General features: G+C 37.9%; 1 protein-coding gene across 1 annotated transcript in view; it reads left to right on the plus strand.

Annotated features, from left to right (window-relative positions):
• Nucleotides 1-24030, plus strand: part of LOC114352965 (uncharacterized) — a 32283-nt gene extending 8253 nt beyond the window's left edge. Inside the window, exons 3-4 of the mRNA XM_028304744.1 lie at nucleotides 17631-17727; nucleotides 22315-24030. Coding sequence (XP_028160545.1) covers nucleotides 17631-17727; nucleotides 22315-22514 — 297 coding nt within the window. The 3' untranslated portion in view covers nucleotides 22515-24030. The remainder of the gene's footprint in view (nucleotides 1-17630; nucleotides 17728-22314) is intronic.
• Nucleotides 24031-24328: the final 298 nt, after the last annotated feature.

The following is a 24328-nucleotide window of genomic DNA, read 5'->3' on the forward strand; positions in this document are numbered from 1 at the left end:
TATTTGGTTTTATAACCATAAAAAATGGTCTAATTGATCCCATAGGTGGGCCCAAAGTGAGGTATTTTTTCAAGTCACATTTATGGTATATGTTAATCATTTATTAAGAAATTAAATGTGTTTTTCTTTAAGGATATTTATTGGGCTTTCAAATAACACCAATATTATTGGGGCACTATGATTGTGTCAGAAGAAAATCGTTAAAGTTCGCGTCGCGGAAGGTGCGGTATATTTGATGTTGAGTATATTTTGATACAACTTGTAACAATCGAATCTGAATTAATGTTACATTATAGGCAAATGAAAATGATCGTCAAGTCATGAATTGTTACATTACAACAGGCGAATGCTCTAGGTGAAAAAGCGTATTTATGTTACACTTGAAATTAGTAATCTTCTTTCTGGCGCTTAATAAATTATGTAGTGACTTGACTATATGTATAAACCAGACACTGGAAGCACTAGTGTAAAGTGGTAATAATGACATTGCGTCGCGCTGATCACCAAACAGTGCGCGTGCGTGTAGACAGCGCCTGTAATCAGGTGTCGAGGGATTGAGTCGGTGGTGTGCCGGCGCGGACAGCACCGACCGGCGCGGCGCAGCCGATGACCGGGTTACGCCGAGCGCTGACCCTCATTACACTATCCGCTGATTACCGTGCTCCAGCGAGCTCGGGCCACGGCAGCGCATATCAGGGTCAATTTCCAAGTTTCACGATGACTCACTGAACTTGCGAATTTAGCTGCTACTGGCGGTCAAACCTATCAAACTGTCTCAACGAATCCATAACTTTGTTGACTGACTGAAATTCTGAATCCATGTCGCATTAAATTGACTAATTATGCATGCACACCGCAGTCTTTTTTTAGAACAACGTCTCCTCTACGGAAGCAAAAAGTTATTTATTACTTGTTATAAGTTGTGTGAAAATTATTAATTGTATCTCTCCTATGGATAATCACGGCCCGTAGGCCGATCCTTTTGCAAGGCATCCTTTTCAGCTAAACACAGCATCCGCTAAGTGTAAGGACTATTGCAAAGAGGTGGGAACTAAACCGGGTCTATGGGTAGGAAATTGCTGGACTGGTTGCCGGGATATTGATGAGACTCCGGGACGCCTGCCACATCAAATGTCTCATCTTGATAATAACGGCAGACAGAGACTTGCCGCTCACCATCCGGTAGTTTATAATGGGGCGGCCCATTATAAGCTACTGGATGGCAGTGAGGACAGCAACATTGGTGTGAACGGCTAAGGTTGTCGAGAAGTGAGACTGCGGGACGCAAGATCATGCCCCTGGTGTTATGACATTTTACACTTCCAACCTGGAGCATAGGGTCTGCTCTTGCAACTCCACTCCTACCTGGCCCGTCAAGGCAAGCCGGAAATCAATCAGGGCCCTCTGGATGTCGGGGTCCAAAGTGTCACCAAAGGGGCTTCACCCATTTCTCGCAAAATTACGAGGATTTAAGTTTTTAATTTTTAGTTTTCACCTCTTCCTTAAAAAACAAGTGAAAACGTGGGTAACTTAACATTAATAAGCAAATATTTTATATCACGCGATAGCCAATAAAATTATCTACTAGTAGAAGTAGAAAACAGACACAAGTTTCATACATTTTAAGGGAGTAAGAATGGATTTAATTTTAAAAAAACATGACTTTTTTCACTTCTTTTTCAGTTATTTTCCAACACAAGAAAAACCAGGTCGTTAAGGTATGGTTTATTTGCATTGTATTATTAGTATTTGAGCTATTCTACAAAACGAATGTAAATTTATTAGTCTACGTCACTATTCTACTACTAGTTTGTAATCGGAACAGGTTGTGTGATTCTTTCAGGCAGTGCATTTTCGCATGTCGCGTGCGCTATGGAAACCGCTGGGAAGGGGTATCTTTGTTCAACAATTACGTCGAAACTAATTGACGTAGACTAATAAAACATTCGTTTTGTAGAATAGCTCAAATACTAATAATACAATGCAAATAAAATATACCTTAACGACCTGGTTTTTCTTGTGTTGGGAAATAACTGAAAAATAAGTGAAAAAAATCATGTTTATTTCTTATTAAATCCATTCTTACACCCGGGTAGAAAACATAAAAGTTTTCTACTTCTACTATTAGATAATTTTACTGGCTATCGCATGATATGAAATTTTTGCTTATTAGTGTTTAAGCTACCCACGCTATCACTTGTTTATGAAGGAAGAGGTGAAAACTGAAAATTAAAAACTTAAATTCTCGTAATTTTGCGAGAAATGGGTCAAGCCCCAAATTTGAAGCATTTTCATCGATAAAATGGTCCATAGATTACGCCCTTAAAGTTTGATCACTACATGCCCGGACACACTGTATGTATAGGCTATAAATTATGACGATATGTGACAAACTAAATTTCAATAAATAAATAAGTAAAAAGCGCCATCTATCGTCTATAAGATAATGTTACATAGTCTATGGAGAATATTATCATTGGCAATATTTATTTTCTTTTTTGACATAACGTTTTGACAGATGACATTACTTTTTTCCGCGCGTTGATGGTGTGAAACTTGTTAATGCTTGTTATCGACTGTGTTTGTTATTGCCGATTAAATTTGGAGAATAAGTATTCTTTTGTTTGGAATGATAACGGTTACCTACTTGCCCGAACGTGAGATTACCTGCTGTCAAGTGATTACTTGCTCAGTGCCTGCTGCGTAACGTGAGTTGTGAGGGATCGGAGGATCAGGAAGCCGGTTTGCTTTCACGTCATTGGTTAAAATCTACAGCGCTGGACAAAACATTTTGACGTTCGTAAATTATTAATGCGGGGGAAGCCGTGAAACGCCATCTATGAACATCATTAGTAATTATCAGTCTAACGGACTAAATATAATTTCGATTTCATTACCCAGTCATCATCCGTGTGCGTTAATGTGGACAATGACAAACACTTAGTGAAAGAACTTAATAATCTGACGGAGAGGCCAGAGGGACGGAGGCGGATCACATTAAGACATTAAGGCCGGCAGGCTCAATTGGACGATGAGGGATAATTGGCGGCGGCCGTGTGATTTCATCGCCTGCGTCTCCCGTTCGTGGCGCACCTCTGATTAGCGCGACATCAATTACAGCGGCGCGGCGACGCATTGCACCTCCTTGACCCTTGACCACTGCCGAACCTATACCCAGACATGTAATTAACGGAGCTCAACGCGGGGAGCGGCTTCTAGATGGTAACGGACGACACACAGCGTGTTTTGAAACACGAAAATATTTACTTTTGTGGCAAATTATAATAAGTTACTCTTCATTTTATAAATATTCACTTTATAATATTAATAACTAGCAGCCACCCGCGACTTCGTACGCGTGGACCTTGTTTAATAAAAAAATAATGGACACGTTTTTTTTTTTCATTTCTTTCATAATCCAATAATTACAATACTAAATTGAGTTGAAATGTCGCGTGACGTTACTTCTAAGTAAAAAATCTACATAAGCGTGACGTAACCTATGACTCTTTAAATGAGTAACTTTCGAAAAATTAGTACCACCTACTTGAATCTCAGTGAAAAATAATATAAATGTTACGGTTAAAGTGATAAATGAAAATTATGAATAATCGCCGGTTATTATGAATAATTACCGACAGGCGAGGTAAAAGTGATAAATTAATCACATATATCAGTGATTATTTCATAATGTATCACCATCAGGTGATCCGTAAAAAAATAAAATGTAACCTTAATACTAACAAATATCATAAAAGAGAACACCGGCTCGTGTACAGCGCTCATGTAGGTACAGCCTCACATTTTGAACGTTTTGATATCATATATTAATATAAGGAGTTTGGACTGTTTCTTGCTGACATTACTTTGCCATAATGCCTATAACACATCGTTTTGATTTAAAGTGAAAAATAGGTTCAGGTGCGGCGGGGGTGGCCCTGCCGCCTATTTAGTTTTATACACACATAATATGTAAATGATCTCATATTAGTCACATTTACTAAATCATGAGGTAATTATTCATAATGACCGGCGATTATTCATATTTTTCACATTTATCATTTACCGTAACATAACACTGCCTTGTCTTGTCTGCAGTACTAGAATAGGTAAGTTGCAATAATTTAAATGTAAATATTCAAAAAATGAAGTATACAAAAACGACATAAACTTAATAGGTAGGTAGGTATGTAGGAATAAAATATTTCATTCATTTTCATTTTAATGACAGTTATAGAAACAGCTAAGCTACAATCATCGTAACGCCATCGACTGCATCCCACTTAACATCAGTTGCGATTGTGGTCAAACACTGCCTTGTTATGCATAAAAAAAATTGGCCAAGTGCGTGTCGTGCCACGCGCAGTGTAGGGTTCCGTAGTTGTCCGTCGTTAACACAATATACAGTGTGAGTCACGTTAAAGTGTACATATGAAAATAGATGAAATTAGACCTATTTTTATCGACAAAAAAGAGGTCAAAAATTTTTAGAGATTTTTTTTTAATTTTTTATAGAATTTTTTTTCTTCCAATTACTTATTGTAAAGAAAATGTAATAACTTTTAAACTGAGCGGTATATTCTGATAAAATAAAAACAATAATGATGCTAAATAACAGGCGATACTAAAAAAATACATAAAATACACAAAAAATGCCAACGAACAATAAAAAATGATACTTTTTGAAAAAAATTGCTTTTAAAGGACAATGACCAAAAGTGGTCCAAATGTCCACCACTAATGAGACCTATATTGGCTTATAGTCCATTAAATAGAGATTAACTTTCAGTGTGGGACGAAAAAAAAAAAGCTGTCAGTAAAAAAACATGACTTTTCATTCAGTCATAACTTTTTACTGACAGCTTTTTTTTTTTCGTCCCACACTGAAAGTTAATCTCTATTTAATGGACTATAAGCCAATATAGGTCTCATTAGTGGTGGACATTTGGACCACACTCCATACATTTTTGGTCATTGTCCTTTGTGTTTTTTTGGTAATTTGATAAATTTCTAAAAAAAATGCCCCTATAACAGGTAATTTTTATTACTTTGTATTATTCTCTATCGTATTATCTTTGTAAAACCAAATATCGCATGACTGTATCCCTATCACAACATTTGCTATGATCGTTTGAACAAAGGCCTGCCACAACATTATTATCCGCTACAGGTAGAGACAATTTTAATTTTAACTAAAATGATTATTTTACTTCGAAATATTTTGTTTTTATTTGAAATCTAACTTGTCTTTATCAAAATTACAAATCTAGAGCCATTTTCAGTTTCGTTGTTAACGAAGCGTTGAATTCCGCGCCCGGAGGGGCTTAGTTCAAACGATCATTGCAAACGTTGTGATAGGGATAGAGACATGCGATTTTTGGTTTTACGAAGGTAATACGATAGAGAATAATACAAAGTAATGAAAACTACCGGTTATAGGGGCATTTTTTAGAGAAATTTATCAAATAACCAAAAAAACACGAATTTTAAAGCAGATTTTATTCAAAAAGTATCATTTTTTATTATTTGTTGGCATTTTTTGTATATTTTATGTATTTTTTTAGTATTGCCTGTTATTTAGCATTATAACTGTTTTTATTTTATCAGGATATACCGCTTAGTTTAAAAGTTATTACGTTTTCTTTACAATAAGTAATTGGAAGAAAAAAAATTCTATAAAAAATTAAAAAAAAATCTCAAAAATTTTTTGACCACTTTTTTGTCGATAGAAATAGGTCTAGTTTCATCTATTTTCATATGTACACTTTAACGTGACTCACACTGTATTTCAGAAGCAAGCAATTACTTCATCTAGTCACTTTTAATATTTTCTTCTAAGGAATTTTTACTATACAGGGTGTTAGGTAAATGGGTATATGAGCCGGCACTAGCCCACGTTAACATGGGCATATAAATGGTATGGTGAAGTCAGAAATTTGATATCATCATTTTATTTTTTTTAATTTTCATACAAAATAAACTTTATAAAATCCGATTTGTATGAAAATTAAAATAATTAAAATGAAGATATCCATTAATCCATTTTCTGACTTCACCATACCATTTATATGACCATGTTAACATGGGCTAGTGTCGGCTCATATACACATTTACCTAACACCTTGTATAGTTAAGGAATTTTATAATACATGAGTTAAATGACTTTTACTCTTAAACTAACAGGTGTATTTTAACCGTTATAGTTTTCCTTGAAAGTTCATGAAAAGCAGTATTATTACGAATTTTTACAGCCAACAGTTTAGATTTTTCAAGCCAACAGTTTAGTTTTTAGAGGGGGGGACGCCCTACTCGAACAAAAATTGGCACTTTAAACTTTAATAATTTGCAAACATATCCCTAAAATGGAAAAATAGTCTTAGAAACCCCTAAGCCATTTTAAAAGACCTATCCAACGATATCCCACTCGATGGGGTAGAAGATGAAAAAAAAAATTCATCCACTCTTTACATGTAGGGGAGCTACCCAAAGAAATTTTTTTTCCAAAATTTTATTTTACCGTTTTGTCGGCGTGATTAATATACATACCTCCTAGTGCTAAAAGTTTCCAAGCAAAACCTCGGATCGGACAGACAGACATATCGAAAACTATAAGGGTTCCTTGTCAGGACTACGGAACCCTAAAAACGTAATTTCCGCTCGATACATAAAAATAAACTTAATAAATCTCAATCTAAACTAACACGTTTCTAATAATATGAAGATGTGCATCAAAATTATAATGCATCAAAATTATAATAAACTAGCGGCCGCCCGCGACTTCGTACGCGTGATTCTCGTTTAATTACTAATGATGTTGATAGATGGCGTTTCACGGCTTCCCAAACGTCAAAATTGTTTGTCCAGCGCTGTAGATTTTTATTTTTTACCAATGACGATAGATGGCGCTTTTTACCCACGTCTTATTTATTTATTTATTGAAATTTAGTTGGTCACATATCGTCACAAATTATAGCCAATACAGGGTAGAAACGATAAGTGATCTCACTCGATTATTTCTAAACTATAGTACATACATGATATCCAAAAGCTGGTTACTGATCCTGAAAGTGCTTTACGAGCTCTATCCAACGATACCAATAATAGGTTACAAAATAAACTGGATCTATCCGAAAATTTAAGGTTTCCAGTTTCCAAACATTTAGTACTGCCACAGTCATGGCACTCATGTCTTGATAATATTATAGCAAGTAAAGCCTAAAATCAATGTTTTCCATGAATAATTTTAAATAAGAATGCACAACAAGTTCTCTTTAAGACTCTCTCTCTTTAAACTTTTTTATTTAATAAAAAAAATAACACTTCTAATATTGTTCGGCTGGCATACATTTAGTATGGAGGCTGAAAACATTGAATTTTCGGATAGATCCAGTTAATTCTGTAACTTATTACTGATATCGTTTGAAATAGCTCGTGAAGCACTTTCAGGATCAGTAACCAGTTTTTGGATATCTTGTATAGTTTAGAAATAATCGAGTGAGATCACTTATCGTTTCCACCCTGTATGTTAATCAGGGTTATAAACAATAACACTGTAAAGTTTCATCAAAATCCGTTCAGTACTTTTTGCGTGAAAGAGTAACAAACATCCAGACATCCAAACTTTCGCATTAATAATATTAATAGGATCGTACAGGCTAGTTCTAGCTCCCCAGTTTGTTAAAGACTAAAGAAAATGTGTCCGTAATATTTTGTGGTAATATACTTCTGTAATAGGTAGGTCTCTCGCATTCTACCCGCCGCGAGTAATAATAGTACTACCATAATCGTCATTGGTTTCGACTTTCGTTTATGCGAGTTATTTTAGTGTCCCTCGCCAGACTTGCTCGAAGTTCTAATAGTCGACTGAATGGGGTTTTGCGCTTTTTGTTGCATTTGACGGACGTTGTCGCTGGTAGAGTCGACGACCGCGGTGCGTGCCGCGCGTGGTCACGCGCCCGGCTCTCCGCGGCGGCGCGGCGGCCTGTGATGGATACCGATGCCCGCCGCCCCGGCCGCTACACATGTCGATGCCCTCTTGCTGCTACATATTTTTCTTCTTCAATTATTAAATTTGCTTTCGCAATTTAGTGAACGTTTTTTTGCATTGCAAACGTTGTGATAGGGATAGAGACATGCGATTTTTGGTTTTACATAGGTAATACGATAAAGAATAACACAAAGTAATAAAAACCACCTGTTATGGGGGCATTATTTGGAGAAATTTATCAAATAACCAAAAATCACGAATTAAAATGCAGATTTAATATTTTAAACTATTATGTTGCATTTTTACTATAAAATTATCACTTCATGGGATTTATTGCAACAATACCGTTAAAATAGATATTGTTGCAATAAATCCTACCTCTTAGTTTAAAAGTTATTACGTTTTCTTTACAAGAAGAAATTGGAAGAAAAAACATTCTATAAAAAAAAATGTCAAAAATTTTTTGCTCTCTTTTTTGTCAATAAAAATAGGTCTAGTTTCACCTATTTTGAGCGAAAGTACCGAAGGCCTATTCAAACCTGATCGATATTCGCTGCCGCTGTGGGTAGAGGTACATACCGCGCGGGTTTCACTCAGGTATTTAGTATCAAGTATCGCGGCTAGAGCGACCTGAGCGATATTCGCTGCCGCTGTGGGTAGAGGTACATACCGCGCGGGTTTCGCTCAGGTATTTAGTATCAAGTACCGCGGCTAGAGCGTTTTCTCTGCCGCAGACGGTAGCGAATACCGCTTAGGTCTGAACAGTATTATTACCGCATACCCACTGGGTTTTCTCTGCCGCAGACGGTAGCGAATACCGCTTAGGTCTGAATAGGCCTTTATGTCTGCCAGACATCCAAACTTTCGCATTTATAATATTAGTAGGATGGTGCGCACAAATAAGCCTTTATCCTTTAAAACGTAAGGTAAAATACAACGATTAAAAATAATTACAATAAAGTTATTATTGTTCTGTACTTAGAACTATGTAATTTAAAATTGTTGGCACCTGTTTGCAATTTTAACCTGTATTGTATAAATCATAGATTTTTTTAAAATTTATCATTGTTTTTAATAATAATCTATATATATAAAAATGAAACCCGTTTCGCGTTGTCACGGCATCACGTGTGAACGGCTGAACCGATTTCGATAATTCTTTTTTTTAAATGTTTGTGGAAGTCCAAGGATGGTTCTTACGGAAAAAAATATTAAGAAAATCTCTACGCTAAGGCGGTACGAAGTTCGCCGGGTCAGCTAGTAATAAATAAATAAAACGTTTATTGCCAGTTTATATCTAGCGGATACCGCACTAAGCAAAGCTTGTGTCGCTTTAAAAAAGTAACCTTTTTTTTCGAGTTTCGAGTATTTTCAATAGGTTTTTGTTGAATCATACATAATTAATTATATCAACAGACTAGTAGGTTATGAAATACAGTTTTAAACATAAAGATTGGGTACCTTGTACAGTTTTCGTCCACAAGCACAAAGGCCACACATTGTTCAACATTGCAGAATATAACGGAAAATGTGTAACAATGCCTAGTACACGAGCGCAGACAATGGCACGTAAAAAGTACTTTGATCAGGATTTTGCATAGGTATAAATGGAAATTTACTTTCTAATAATGATGGATTAAGCATGGTGCAGGGACGGCGCGGGCTGCGCGTGAGAGTGAAAGCGCGTAGGGGCTGCGCCCGCCCGCGCTGTCTGCACACCGATGTATTCCACCAAGTCACTACAAAAAGTATGATGATAGTCCACTTGATTTTCTATTCTATTATAATGTGCCTCATAAAGCAATACATATACTGCTCCAATAACAGTCGATATATTATCATCGGCGTTGTCCTCAAAACCACAGTAGATAAATATACTGTGTCAAAATTGAGCGATGAGAAGTGTGTCGGCGATATCGCTCGCGATCGTCACTGATTTGTTGTACCTTATGACACGTATTGATTTTGCGTAAATGTGTGACTCGATGCGCTGTCTGCTGCGACGCGGACGCGTGAGTTAATGTTTGCGTTCCACTTCCAACCAAATAGACTAAGAGCTAGTCTAATTATTGTCCTAATATTTTATATAAAAATCAGCTTTTATAACGTATAACGTAATCCTAACTTTTACGGTGGCTTTTTCTGTATATTCAATAGACTGTAATTCTACTTACGTTATAGCATAAAATCTGATTTTTTTGTATAATGTTTGGGTATTGGTTAGAAGTTGTTTCCACATCAGCCAGATAGATTTGACAGTTCCAACTCCTTGCCAGACAGTTTTTTTAGGATAGCTGCCAAAGCCACGATGACCCAAACTTCATGATTCACCAACATTCTATCCTACATTGGGAGCATATGCTGACAAACTTTCAGCTATTGTAAAATGACGTAGGTCTGGCGTTCACTAGCTCTTAGTCTAAAATAATGTATGTGTTAATTAACGAAGCAGGTAATGAGATGTTTATATTATTAGTGAGAAGGCGCTGGATGCAGGCCGCCACCGACCGGCCATTGTGGAAATCATTGGGGGAGGAGGTCTACGTCCACTGCTGACGTCCTGTGGCTGAAATGATGATGATGATGGTGATGATCATATTATTATCTATCCGGTTCAGATCATATTTGATTCTTTTTGGGTTCTCGCCTCGCTTTCTCATAGGCCAAGGACCTGCTAAAACTGTATTAGAAAGTTAAGTTTTGCTGTGATAGGTATAGTGAATCTTATTTACACTAAGAGTTAGCTGTTAAATATTCTTAAATTTAGTTGCTAAATTTTAGCAACAAGTCTCGAATAATGTAGTCAGGCGCGTATATAGCGGGGGGCCGGGGTGGCTGAAGGAGATGTCGTGTTCTTGAAAGAGCGAGGCATAATTCCAGGCTGTGACTGGATTACCTAAATCAAAAACATAAAAAATGTGCGCGGGGATGAGCCACTTGTCAAATTTGGACTTTCGTACCTACAATATAAAAAATATTTTTGCATTAAGCTTATTATTTCCAAACTCGGGAAGTGAGAGTAGAGTGCTGAAGCCTCAAGGTTACAATGTTTTCACTCGTTATGATCATATTACGCGCTGTCATCATCATTATCATACAATCTCACTATAATGCGCCTTACTTTAATGGACTACCGTCACCTCGCCGATTTAAAATCACATTGGTAATATAGCTTATGATAAATATAAAGTTTTCTCTAGGAAAATATTATTTATACAGGGTGTTTGCCGGAAGGTTAGACAAACTTCGTGGGTGTATAGGTAAGATCATTTTAAAAATACAAGTTCGCCCATTTTACCTTAACATCTGTATAATCAATCCTTATCCAAATCAGTCCATCAACTGTCAAAATTTAAATATGATTTTGGTTAAAATATCTACGGTTTTAGAAGATTTTACTTAAAGCGATGCCTCGCGAATATTTATCGTTTTAAAAAACCTCTAATCCTACTTTTCTTTTAACTTTTGTTTTTTTTTCTTATACGTCATAGTTGACCAATAAATAAAGTGTTTCACTAAAGCCGAAACATAAATGGAAACAATATTCTCGATAGAAAAAAATGATCCTTCTAATACTCTTTTCTTTCGTTTTACTCGTATAAGCAGATAGGCTAATATTTAAATCCCAAATGTTGTGTATTGGTAAGGTAATAACCGATTCTAAATATTGTTAAAATTATTATATTTAAGTAGTTTTGGTTTTTCAATAACTAAATGATATCCGACTTGTCGCTTACGTTTTTTATTACGCAGCGCATTTGCGATTTGTTGTCCTTTTCCTCACACGGAAAAGTTGTTGTTGATATTTCATCAAAAACAAATTGAAATTTGGCAGATATGGGACACATTTGGAGAGATATTATTATGTAGCAACCCGACCTAAATCTTTTACGTTTTCGGCTAAAAAAATCAATTTTCGGTCGGACACTTTAATCACGCTTACGAATAGGTGAGTAACATAATATCGGCTAATATCGGCCGTTTGGTGTAGTAGTGGTTCATTTCATTGACAGGTCTGAGTGTTACTATGTACCTATGTTAAGTATGTATTTAAAAAGTATACACCGTGTTACTTTCCATTCTTGCCATATTCACAGAGATAAAAGTAGGTAACAATANCCTCTGTAAATATGGCAAGAATGCAAAGTAACACCGTGTATAAGTAGTATATCCGTTAAGCTAGCACTCATTTTTCTTCTTAACGTGTCGACAACAAATCTACACAGTATCAGCTCAAAACTCCGCCACAAGAGTGGCGTTGTCAGCAGCACTCATCACAAATCCTCATGCAGTTGTACCCATTTTAACACAAGCATATTAGTTGCTTATTTATTAGAAAATAGTGGTGATATAATTACATAATGTAGATTATTTGAAGTTGTTTACTTCCGGTCAAGGCAAGTGTAAGGTAATCAAATGAATAGTAGAAGTTTATGGGATGTCTCAATTACCCCGGGAGGTCACGGCTCGGAAGCCCGCGCGGTCATAGCTATATTTATTCGTGCTATCAGAGACGGGCGCTAGGGCAGGGTCCGCGCGGTCTGGCAGGCTCGCGCGCGTGCAGCGACCCGCGCCGTGGCCGTGACCATCATCTCTATAAATAAGCGCGCGTGCTACAACCGACCGTACGCAATACGCATCACCACATCGCACGCGCCTCTGATCCCGTGCTGTCTAGACTGTCGTGTCGTGAACACTCGGTGCGGTCGGGGACCATGAGCTTAAGATACCATTGACCTATTGATCATTGATCGATGCTTGGAGCCAAAACTACTAGCACAGAGAGTTTTCTTCGCGAAAATATTTAAACGCAATTTTGTCAACAATATGGTGTAATTTAGCCTGTCTCAAGAGTCAAGTACTGTTTCGTTTACATACATACCTTCGCAGCTTCGTCAGTAATCAGTAGGTGCCGAAGCGATAGGACTGACTTCTACAAGAAGTTACTGTGTCACTCACCATCTAGCGCACCACACGCGTATCTTTTCTTCTTTCCATACTAAATATTTTTTTACAATGGGTAAAGAATATGTGAATCCCTTATGGATTAAACCCGCGCCGGCGGGTACGCCACGCGTGTTTTGTTTTTCGATGCCTACTCGGGGAGATGAACTGAGACACTAGCTCATTCAGCAGTGGACGTCCTATGGATGAAAGGATGATGATGAATAAATAGGTAATATTTACCAAACCGAACCTAAATTATACGACTCTGAGTCCCTCGAGATTGGCACCACTAACCACCTTTTCCGTTTGCATCGTTTCGGTTCAACTCCGGTCACCAAGCCGCCAGGTAAAAATTCAACCGCGCAGTGGCGCCCAACGTGGGGTATGGTGTAACGTTGCAGCTCAGCTGTTTTTTGTGAATTGATTTCCTTACTAGATACCTATTAGGTTTTCAGATACCATACCACTAATGACATCTATTGGTATGATTGGAAAATAATTTCTAATAAATTGCGCTCATTGCTTTGTGGTTCGGTAATTCGGTCGGTATCGTTGAGATATCGATTCAAAGTATTTTTAATTAAATATTTCCTTATGTTTTTATTTTTCTAATTCTATTTTTAAACAGGTTATTTTCATTGTTTTGGGAATTGAGAGAATGTTACTAGGTATGCAAAATCACTTGAAACCTATGTTACAGTTAAGCTTTTACATTTACAAATACATTAGTTTTTATTTCATTCAAAAATACCCAGTAGTTATGATTTTATAGGCATTCAAAGTTCGCTTAAATATTGAGTCCCGCCGACGGTCACGTGACCCCGCGTGACGTACATTCACAGTGTCCGCTCACTAGAAAACGGATATAAACATACTTAAATACATTTTTTTTTTGTAAATACAAACTTATTATACATATTAACACCCAGACCCATCACAGAAATTAAAATTGAACCAAACCCAAACTTGATGCGATTGTGTCGTTTTATTGCGAATTACCTTCCAGCTCCATCAAGCTGCCATAATTCGATGATGATTAGACCCTGATTACTATATAGAATTAAAATACTCATCAATACAAAACGAACGAGCCCAAACTCGATGCATTTAAGTCGTTTTATTATAGAGTTCCTATGACCACCTTCCAGCTCCATCATCAGATCAGCTTCATGTCATCATAATATTGCATGGTCATCCAAATCACATGTGTTTGCGAAATTTCAGCTTAATCGGTTGCCTGGAAGTGGGTCTTAATTCAGCTTGCAAGATTCCACCCATACAAATATGAGCCAGTCACTGTAATATGACGTCACACGCATAAAATGGCGGGCCGGCCGCCGCCCGCACTTTTAAAATTCAATATCTTGGAAACTAATTGACGTATCGAAATAATTCTTTCACGTGTATTTTTTATTTTTAACAGAGAATACAGAAAGCTAAAAAACAAAATTAGTGAACATTCTTCATTGTACGGTGTACATATTGTATTACACTCAAATCATTCCGTCAGCAATTCCGCCGTTTGTGCGTTCTAATTCCGTTCAATAAATCAGTGCTTTCATCGCATTCATAGCAATCACACGTCATTCTTAGCATTAGCATAACATTGTAATTTACGACATATAGCAATAAACTCTTAACTATCTCAATCTCCAGTATTTCATTTAGCATTCTTTAGATGTACTTCTCTCACGGTACAGGAATTGTTTTGCAGTATGGTTTTTGATACCATTTATTTATTACGCTGGTGAAACGAAACGTCGTCTCGCGATTGTCAGATGATCTGTCAAATCACTTTGGATTTTATTTGGTCGTGGTGCGCAGCCGCAATATTGACATAATCCCGTATTAATTTCATCGTGCGATGCAACATGCATCCATGAATATTTTATAATGAGTCAATAATTTAAACACACATGAGGTGAGTTCCCGGCAGAAAATTTATTTATTTTCGGGGATTGATATTTTTGGTATTTCCGTACGTGGTACTTCCATGTGATCGTTTCTTTCAGGAATTCCCTAATTGTTGTTTTGGCTGAGGGTTTGGGATGCTGAAAACTGCGAGTGAAGTCTAATAAGCGAGGAGTTTTCGTAAGTATTTGGATCCCATAGGTGGTGTTTTCATAACCTGTTGACGCGATCCTCCTGTTGACGTGTTGCTCACACAACCATTTTTCGTTTCAGATGCGGGATTTATTAATACGTACTTTTCTTTGCTTTTCTTCTTTAAAAATGCCATAAATTAAGGCAATAGTCTGGTTGGCATTGTTTGACTTCGTGTGCTATGATCTCTTCGCATTACTTGCAAATGTAGCAAATGGACATGCTTATTCTGGCGCTGCACGCTTGAGGACGTGGAAGATGCCGCTTGTGGCCTGAGAGTGTGCGAGACCCGTTGGAACCCAGAAGAAGAGAGGAACGTTCGTGGCTTACAAACCGCATGGCTTCCAAGGTACCCACTTTTACATCATAAGTCTTTTCCGCGCAGCTATCTTATTCATTAGAGTGTTTTCATATTTAGGCTGAGTTTTAAGAAATTTGTAATGGCAATAATACTCATCAAACCATTTCTTCAAAATCAACAAAACGAAACGTAGCTGTAAAAATATTGGGAAGCGTAACGAAATCTTTCTTCGCGGTTTTAATACTAGACGAACTATTTTATATAGGGGCTCGCTCGTACGTAATATAAGTGTTACGTAAGACAATGATTGCGATTAGTAACCGCTCACACGACGACACCTGCTAGGCCATCATTTCGATAAATGAGCAAAATATTCGAAGGTTAGGACACAAGTGTGCCCTAGTTGTCCTGCGAATCTGGGAGAGAACTTATTTATGCGGCTTCCTTACAAGGCCTCATGGCACGGCGTCAGCGTGTTGGTGTGATCGATATAGGTATTAAATTACACTAACGGAATGGTATGTGTACGATTTTACATGGGGATTACAAATACACTTTATATTATGTTGTGAATAGTTAGTTATACTACTATATTAGATACTTACCTAGTTTGATCAAACTCTAAACCCACCCAGAAGTCAGAACATACTATTTTGAAACGATTTTAAATAGTATTTTCTTGTTTAGGTATTGCGCCACGCAGTGATTCTGCTAATGTCAGGTTTTAATATTTTTGTATGTTGCCTTGTCTGCTGCCACTTGATGTAGGACGTATCTCTATCTACCCAGTAGTTGTTGTCCATTACTGGGTAGATGGAGATACGTCCGACGACACATTCTGCCTTGCAACCCTATCTACTAGTACCTACCTACACGAACAATCCTCCAAGCGATTTATCAAACAATATGTCGCGAAGAATGTGTATCATGCTGTCATGCACACTTTGCATTCAGTGCTACTATTCGTTCGCATACTACATAATACCACTAGTTAAGTAATACTACCACCACCACTACCACTACATACTTAGTTTACATATACGCACTTACGCAGTGACGTGCGATTGAATGAATTAGAATGAATGTTAGTGTGAATGTGCTCATTATCCACTGCGGTATCAGTACTCAACGTTCGAATAATCTTTAGTACTACCTACTACGTAAGTAATGTAAACTGTTTGACATACCTATATGATGTCACTGCTGTCATCATTGCTGTCGTGGCTCGCGAGCAATGTGTTCTTTTTTTAGCTTATTGCTGCGACACCGGCCCCGCCCCCTTTTCACATCTCCCTTTAGTTTCTGTCATCTGTGGGATTTACACATTGGAGCCTTGCACACTGGAGCTACGCAGCAACTTGCAGGACAGTGCTATCACTGTCCTGCAAGTGTGATAGGGCTAAGCTACACATATTATATGGTTCACTCACACTATAGAGAACCCGATAATGGCACCCTACGTTGGTCACTGCATTCACCAGTAACGTACCGGTTTTAGAGCGGTAACTCATGTAGATATACGCAGACTACGCAAAAGGTAGTGTAATCGATCAAAGGACATCATCCATTTTGGTCCAAAATCAAAAGTGCCGGCCAAAAAATAAAAGTGCTGTATTCTGATAGAATACGTCCGCCTTAGCATTTATTACTATGGCACCAAAGCTGTAGCACCACTGTGCATCGTAGTATTTGAGTTCTAAAAATATATGAAACGACTGACTTTGATCTCAAATACTACGACGCACAGTGGTGCTACAACTTTGGTGTCATAGTAACAAATGCTAAGGCGGACGTATTCTGTCAGAATACAGCACTTTTTTTTTATTGGCCGACATTTTTGATTTTGAACAAAAAATGTATGAATAGTCGATGAATTTTAGATCTCAAATACTCGACGCATAGTGGTGCTACAGCTTTGGTGCCATAGTAACAAATGCTAAGGCGGACGTATTCTGACAGAATACAGCACTTTTTTTTTATTGGCCGACACTTTTGATTTTGAACAAAAAATGTATGAATAGTCGATGACTTTTAGATCTGAAGTACTCGACGCACAGTGGAGCTACGGCTTTGGTGCCATAGTAACAAATGCTAAGGCAGACGTATTCTGTCAGAATACAGCACTTTTTTTTTGTTGGCCGGCACTTTTGATTTTGGACCAAAAATATATGAAACGTGGATGATGTCCTTTCGGAAAAAATAATAAAATTCTGTGAACGTGTTCTGTCGTCTTAACTTAAAAATAAAAAGTTTGATGACAAAAGGCGCTTAAAGTATTCCTTGTGCCGGCAGGAGGCGGAGCTGAGCACGTGGACGGCGTTCCTGCAGCGCGCCGTGGACGCCACCTACAGCACCGAGGTGGTCATCGACAATCTCCACAACATGATCGGTCAGTGCTCACATTTACATTACTTTCATCCCTCATCCTTGCATCCCTGAAAATGACAATATTCGGGAAGCCCTGTCTGTGGAAGTGGCGGGCGTCTCTGGCCGATATTCAGTCAAAAGTCAGATTCAAAATTCAGACTACGACCTTGTTCTTTTCTTATCACCAAGACATCAATGGAATCTTCAACTTATGTGTTGTATCTGATTCATATATCTATTTAATTCTGGTCAGTTAAGGTTCATTCAAACCAACGCGTGCCGCCGGCGTGCACTGCGCGTACAAAAGTTGTTTTACACTGCCGCGACCACTACGCGTGCAGGTTGTCACTGTCACGCACATTGTCACTTTCGCTTTTCAGGCGTTCTCAATGTATGTACAATGTACAAGTCTCCAGCTGTCTCCAGCTTTCTCAAAGGCCCTAAAGCAATTCTAAGAGCCATAATTAAAGGCCTAATTAAGAGTCATCAAACGTCTCAGTCATTTATTTAAAGCCACTACAACTTTATAACTGTGAGTTTTTTTTGTGTGTAAGCTTATATCCAATATACAGGGTGGCCAAAACAGTGAGGTCTAAAAGAAAAATTTAAATTCCTTACATCAAGGTGTACCTAAATCGCCCCCATGTTTATAATACGATTGTGCTTAGTTTAGGAGATAGAGTTAATTTTGTGATATTTTAAAATTTTATGATTAGGCTGAAGGTGGAAGGGAACTTCAACTACTAAGGAACTATGGCTTCCTACCTCCAAATGCCTTAATACAGTAATATTAACATTATTTTTATAGTGACAAACTTAGGAAAATAGAGTTGCTAGCCAGGCAGACTTAGATCAAACCCTACCACCAACCAAATCGAGCAGAAAATTTCACCTCCACTGGGAATCAAACCCGGGACCTCTGAAGCTTACCTCTTACCACTTGAAGATAGAGGCAGTTGTTACATTTTACTATTACCCTTGAAATACCTACTACAGTGAGAATAAGAAGGAGGGATATTTGGTCCCTCCAACCAAACCTGCCTCTGTCTTCAAGTGGTAAGAGGTAAGCTTCAGAGGTCCCGGGTTTGATTCCCAGTGGAGGTGAAATTTTCTGAAATTTTACAAATGAAGGGCAAGAGCTTCCTCGTTGAGAATAAAAACATGTTCTGTCCAGTTACTGCTCTAAATCTGTTCTACGTAATGTTAACTTAGAGGATTCCCAATATTAATTCACTCTAAGAAAGTCAAAAACATGTAACGGAATCTCCGACTTACCATAGTATAAGATCCCGCTATACAACGACCTTCACCGAGATGCTTATTTGATGAAACATATTTTATATTCAATTTAACATGTCAATAATTATATTGCTTAAGGGTTCCCTAATAAATTTTAGTCCAGGATATGATTAATTAATCATTAAAAAAAGATATATTTTTTTAATATTTCATCGGTTTGACTATAAATTAAACAAACTCCATACCAATCGAAAGTATGAAGCCCATAGAATATGCAAACGTTAGGTTGCCTATTCTTTTCCAGTCATAACTCTCGGGTTGCCAGGTATAAACAGGTAAATTGATAGAGCATTTTGCACCGGTCTGATAATTTAATCAAATTTAAATGAAAATAAAGATTATTTCATTATGAACACGTTGGTATAGGGTTGCCTACGAAAAATGAGTCCTGAATGACGGTTGTCGAATTTTGTAAAGTGAAATTAAAACTGAAAGGTGACATTTTTCGAGTAGTTGGCAACATTTGGGAAAGACGAGTTGTATGAGGCGTTTGTGTGTCTTGTCAAGAGGTGTCGCTTGGGTGAAGAAATTTCTCCAGTGTTGCCATGCTTTCGGAGATTTGGTCCAAAAATGTCGAAAGTGGAAATAACGACTTCCCGTACAAATGACATTTGACCATTTTCATCTCGATCACCTGGCAACACTTGCAGCTATGGGGAAAAGTATTTTTTTTCGACATGGGTGTCTTTAAAGTTAAGGACGGACAGAAGGAGATATGGCAGAAAAAATCCAAAAATGGGGTTTGGTCGGTTATACGACCCATATTATGGGAAAAATCCGAAAATCCAGAAAATCAAGATGGCGACCGAGTGAGCGGTCATTTTATAAAAAGTTTCAGATTTCTGATTTTTCAAATGCATTTTTGGGCAGTTTGCAACATTTGGGAAAGTCGAGTTGTATAGAGCGATTACGTAGTTTGCTAAGGAGTATCGTTTGGAAAAACAACATTTTCCAGTGTTGCCATACTTTGAAAGATTTGGTCAAAACATGTAAAAAATGGAAATAACGACTTTTGTTCCAAAATTTGGATGACGCCTCCTGCAAATAAGTCAAACTAATGACATTTTACTATTTTCATCTCGATTACCTGGCAACACTGGCAGTTACGGGGCCACAAAATTTTGGAACTTGGGTGGTTTTAAGGAATTGTTTCACGGGATTGGTTTAAGTTAGAAAAAAAGTAAAAAAGGGTTTCGGCGCGGAAAATGGTCTAGATTAAGCAAAAAATGCAAGAAGTATGGCACTGGAACACTGGAAAATGTTGTTTTTCCAAACGATACTCCTTAGCTTGAGGTAAGGAATCTAAATTTTTCTTTTAGACCTCACTGTTTTGGCCACCCTGTATAAACTACCCGCATCAATGTTTTTATCTCAAAATTTAAAATCTTATAAAGAACAGACTTCAAATCTTATTTTATTTTACGAAGTTGAAGAACCATTACTATAATATTAATAGTCTTTTATTAGAGGTTGACACATATCAGGGTTCTCGAGAAACCTAGAATAATTTAACGAAAATAACCTGTATCATAATATAAGCTGTATGTTTTCCTAATAAAGAAAAATAAAATAAAAATAAATTTGTTTATTACATTAAAATAAATTCTGGTATTAATACTTTATTCTAAAACCTTTTTTATTATTCAAGTAGGTCAGACTAGTGGTATGTTATGATTAATTCAATTTTAATTGTGTAAAACCTTTTTAACAGATCCTACGTACCATTTATCTAGGCTTTATAATGTCGATTTTAAAAAATTATAATAAGGACTGATTTTTCAATCGTCAGATAACTTTTAACTAAAGAATAACGGCCGAATACTGAAACGCCATTTAAATATTTGACGGCTTCTCAAATAGTTAAGCAGCTCCTAAACTTACATTTCGCATACTCAAAACAATATCTGAGCAGTTCTCAATTTTTAAGCACCTCTCAAATTAAGTTGCACTCAAACGCCACTTAACCTCTCCTATGCTTTGTCTCAGATCTGTGCAACCTCTGTCAACTGCTATGTCTCAGATCTAAGACAAGACTATTTTGTGATTTTGAAACATCATTTGAAAACCGTAGCAGTTGGCGGATGCAGTTTTGCGCGGCTCAATAGCACGCCAAAGGTTAAATGAATTTTCGCATACTGAAACGCCATTCAACGCTAAGCATTACTCAAACAACTGTCAAATCGTCTTAAGCAGCTGTTAAATTTGAGAGTGCTTGGGCGGTATCTTAAATCCTATTGTTATACCTAAAACGACCTAAATAGTGGTAAATAATGTGTGTCATCGTTATCATTTCTTTCGAGCCTCGAGGAAATACCTAGATCTAATCGCAGGAACGCAATAAGGCTGAACGCTATTGAAAAATATTATTATAATGACATGCAATTCCGAGCGTGTAAATGAAAACATACTTTTTTTGGTAAATGTTGCCATTATGTAAACATTTGAGAGCTGCTTAGCTGATCACGGCTTCAAATCCGTTGAGTGGCGTTTGAGAATACCATTTAAAATTGAAGGATACTTAAATTTAGGAGCCCGTCAGCTGAGTGACAGATTTGAGTAGTGTTTCAGTATTCGGCCGTTAGTATGGGAAATATGCCAAAATGACAAACTTATTCTTCAGTTAAAAGTTATCCGACGATTGAAAAATCAGCCCTAAAACAAAAACTTTTTTTTAAAAACAAGCTTTATTCTGAAATGCAGTTGTACTAAAACGAAAAAAAAAAATTGTAAGTAGGTAGGTAGGTATGCAAAGTTCAAATAATTCCGAAAGCTTGTATCGCGCATGGAATTTATTCCTCTTTTTTTCTGTTTGCGCATGATGATGATCCGTCTGCTCGTTTGCCTCCTGTTACATAAAAAAAAAGTAAGATGGTGCAACCCAGTATAATTGTTTGATTATGTCAAACAATTTTCATTTATTCATTCGTTTCAGCCATATGACGTCCACTGCTGGACTAAGGCCTCCCCCAAAGATTTCCACAACGACCCATCCTGTGCTGCCCTCATCCAGGTACTCCCCGCGAGCATCACCAGATCGACCGTCCACCCTGTGGGAGGTCTGCTCTCACTACGTCTTCCGGCTTGTGGCCGGTCGCCATCCATTAAGCTCTACGAGCCATGGTCCCCGCCAGTGCCACTTAAGTTTGGTAATTCTGCGAGCTATGTCGGTTACTTTGGTTTGGTTATCCTGGAATACTTCGAGCATAGCACGTTCTCATGAGATCTAAGCGACCACGTCCCCGTAGATACCGTCACCCAATTAGGTACTTATAAAAAATCAAGTCTTAATTTAATCTACCGATTCATACAGCCGAACAACGGCGGTGCGTGCGCGAGGTGTCTTCCTCCAGCGTATTCACGTCGATGTGCGAGGCCAGTGGCTCGCCGCCTGCCGCCGAGCGCACCGCCGACGACGCGCCGCCCGCCGCCGCCGCCGCCGCCTCGCCTCGCTCGCCGCTCGAGCGCCGCGCGCCCTCGGCCGCCTGCAGCACGCCCATCGCCCGCGACTAACGGCGTCGGCGGCTGCCGCCGAACGTATGAATCTAACAGATCTAAATCTAAGACTGTAGGTTTTGGTTTTAAATCTTATGTGCGAGAAACGCTGCCGGCTGAGCGCATCTGCGTGGCGATACCGACTGTTCGCCGTTTTCTCGAATACAGCCTATGTGTGAATTAAGCTACAAATAAAACGACCCCTGTGATGTTCGAGCTGGCGCTACCGGCGACCTCGACTTGTGTTTTATGATTTTGTAATCGATGGGCATGTAGTGCCGCAACGCTCGAGATGATTATTATGTCCGGCGAGCGGCGCCGGAGGCCGAGCTCGGAGTGCCCAGCACTGCCTTATCGCGTGTGTTCAATTTGCGCAAACTGCCCAATCATGTCGCTATCGTATTTTTACGTAGGTATTTATCGATGTTACGATTTAAGGCTACGCTATTATGTATTAAGAAAAAAAAACTTAAGATCCAGAAATGAAATTGCAATGTTTTAGATAATGCTTTTTATGTGTGTTATATCTTGCCTTAGGATTATTCAAATTAAGATGACATACCTACCTATTTTATTTTTACATAATGAACTAAGATTTTGTACTGTACAATTTAAATAATGTTTCTGCGTACTTGTTGTGTTTATGGCGCGCTAAGGGTTGGGTGCAGGCGGAAGATTGCCAATGCCGAGTATTGCCGAGTCACCAACAGCCGACAGGAGACCACTCGATGGCAGACGCGGTACATTTCAATGTTTTCTATACAAGATATTAAGTAGTTTCTTGCTATAACTTTCTTAACATATTCTGTAATTTAAAAATGAATCGCAAAATGTGTTGGTAAAAGCGCATATAAGTAACTCAACAACGCCTGGATCAATTTAACTAATTCTTTTTTTAAATGTTCGTTGAAATCAAGTCCAAGGATGGTTTTTACGGCAAGAAAAAATCGAATAATTTCCGGGAAAACCCCGGACGGCGAGCGAGTATTTTAATAAATGTCTGTTAAAAGACAAAAGGCCTATTAAGGTTATTATATTTTCTGGCGTTAACCACAACATTAAAGCTCATTATGTGTAACTCAATTAGCATTTGCTTCGTAGTACTACTCTGGCCACTGCGCGCGCGCGGCCCTCAGCGCGGCGAGCTGGTTCACTGACGATAAGTTTTGGATCTTTTTACAAGTTCGCGCATCTTACTTATGGGCCCGCTGCGTCGGTGCTCTGAGCGTTCTGTATGTTTCGTTTAGTGTTATCGACTATTATGTATTACTTTTATGCAGTATTACGTGCACTATAAGCGAGTAGTATTAGGTGCGTAGACGCGCATACACATCAATGTTGTACCTATATTTCTTCCTGCGCCAGACGCGCTGCCGATAATATCATACAAGGTGTATAATATAACAGTGGATGTCTGCCTTCACACTTAGTTTAATCAAGCCTAGATGGATAGTAGCGCTTCGTCTAAAGTGAGGCAAAAATATTGTCATTCACTGTCATGAACTGTGAAAAATGTACAATAAAGGCAATTTTTCGAATGATTTCGACGTTTCGAATGAGCCAGAATGGTCCACTCAAAATTGCCTCACTTTTCCTCGCTTACTATCCATCTAAGCTTTAATAACCTAAGTCTTCACATTATAAAAATTGTTATGAAGTTGGCACTACAGACAGTGCTGTATATGTTACGGTCAATGTGATAAATGTGAAAACTATGAATATTAATCACATTAACCGTAACATATACATAATTGGTAAAGAGTTTATCAACAATACGGGACTCTTATATCATTGAATTACGATCGCCGAAGGCGCTTTAATTAATATATTAA

Source organism: Ostrinia furnacalis, unplaced genomic scaffold, assembly GCF_004193835.3.
Source record: "Ostrinia furnacalis isolate ACB-3 unplaced genomic scaffold, ASM419383v2 OfSCF1491, whole genome shotgun sequence".
Lineage (NCBI taxonomy): Eukaryota > Metazoa > Arthropoda > Insecta > Lepidoptera > Crambidae > Ostrinia > Ostrinia furnacalis.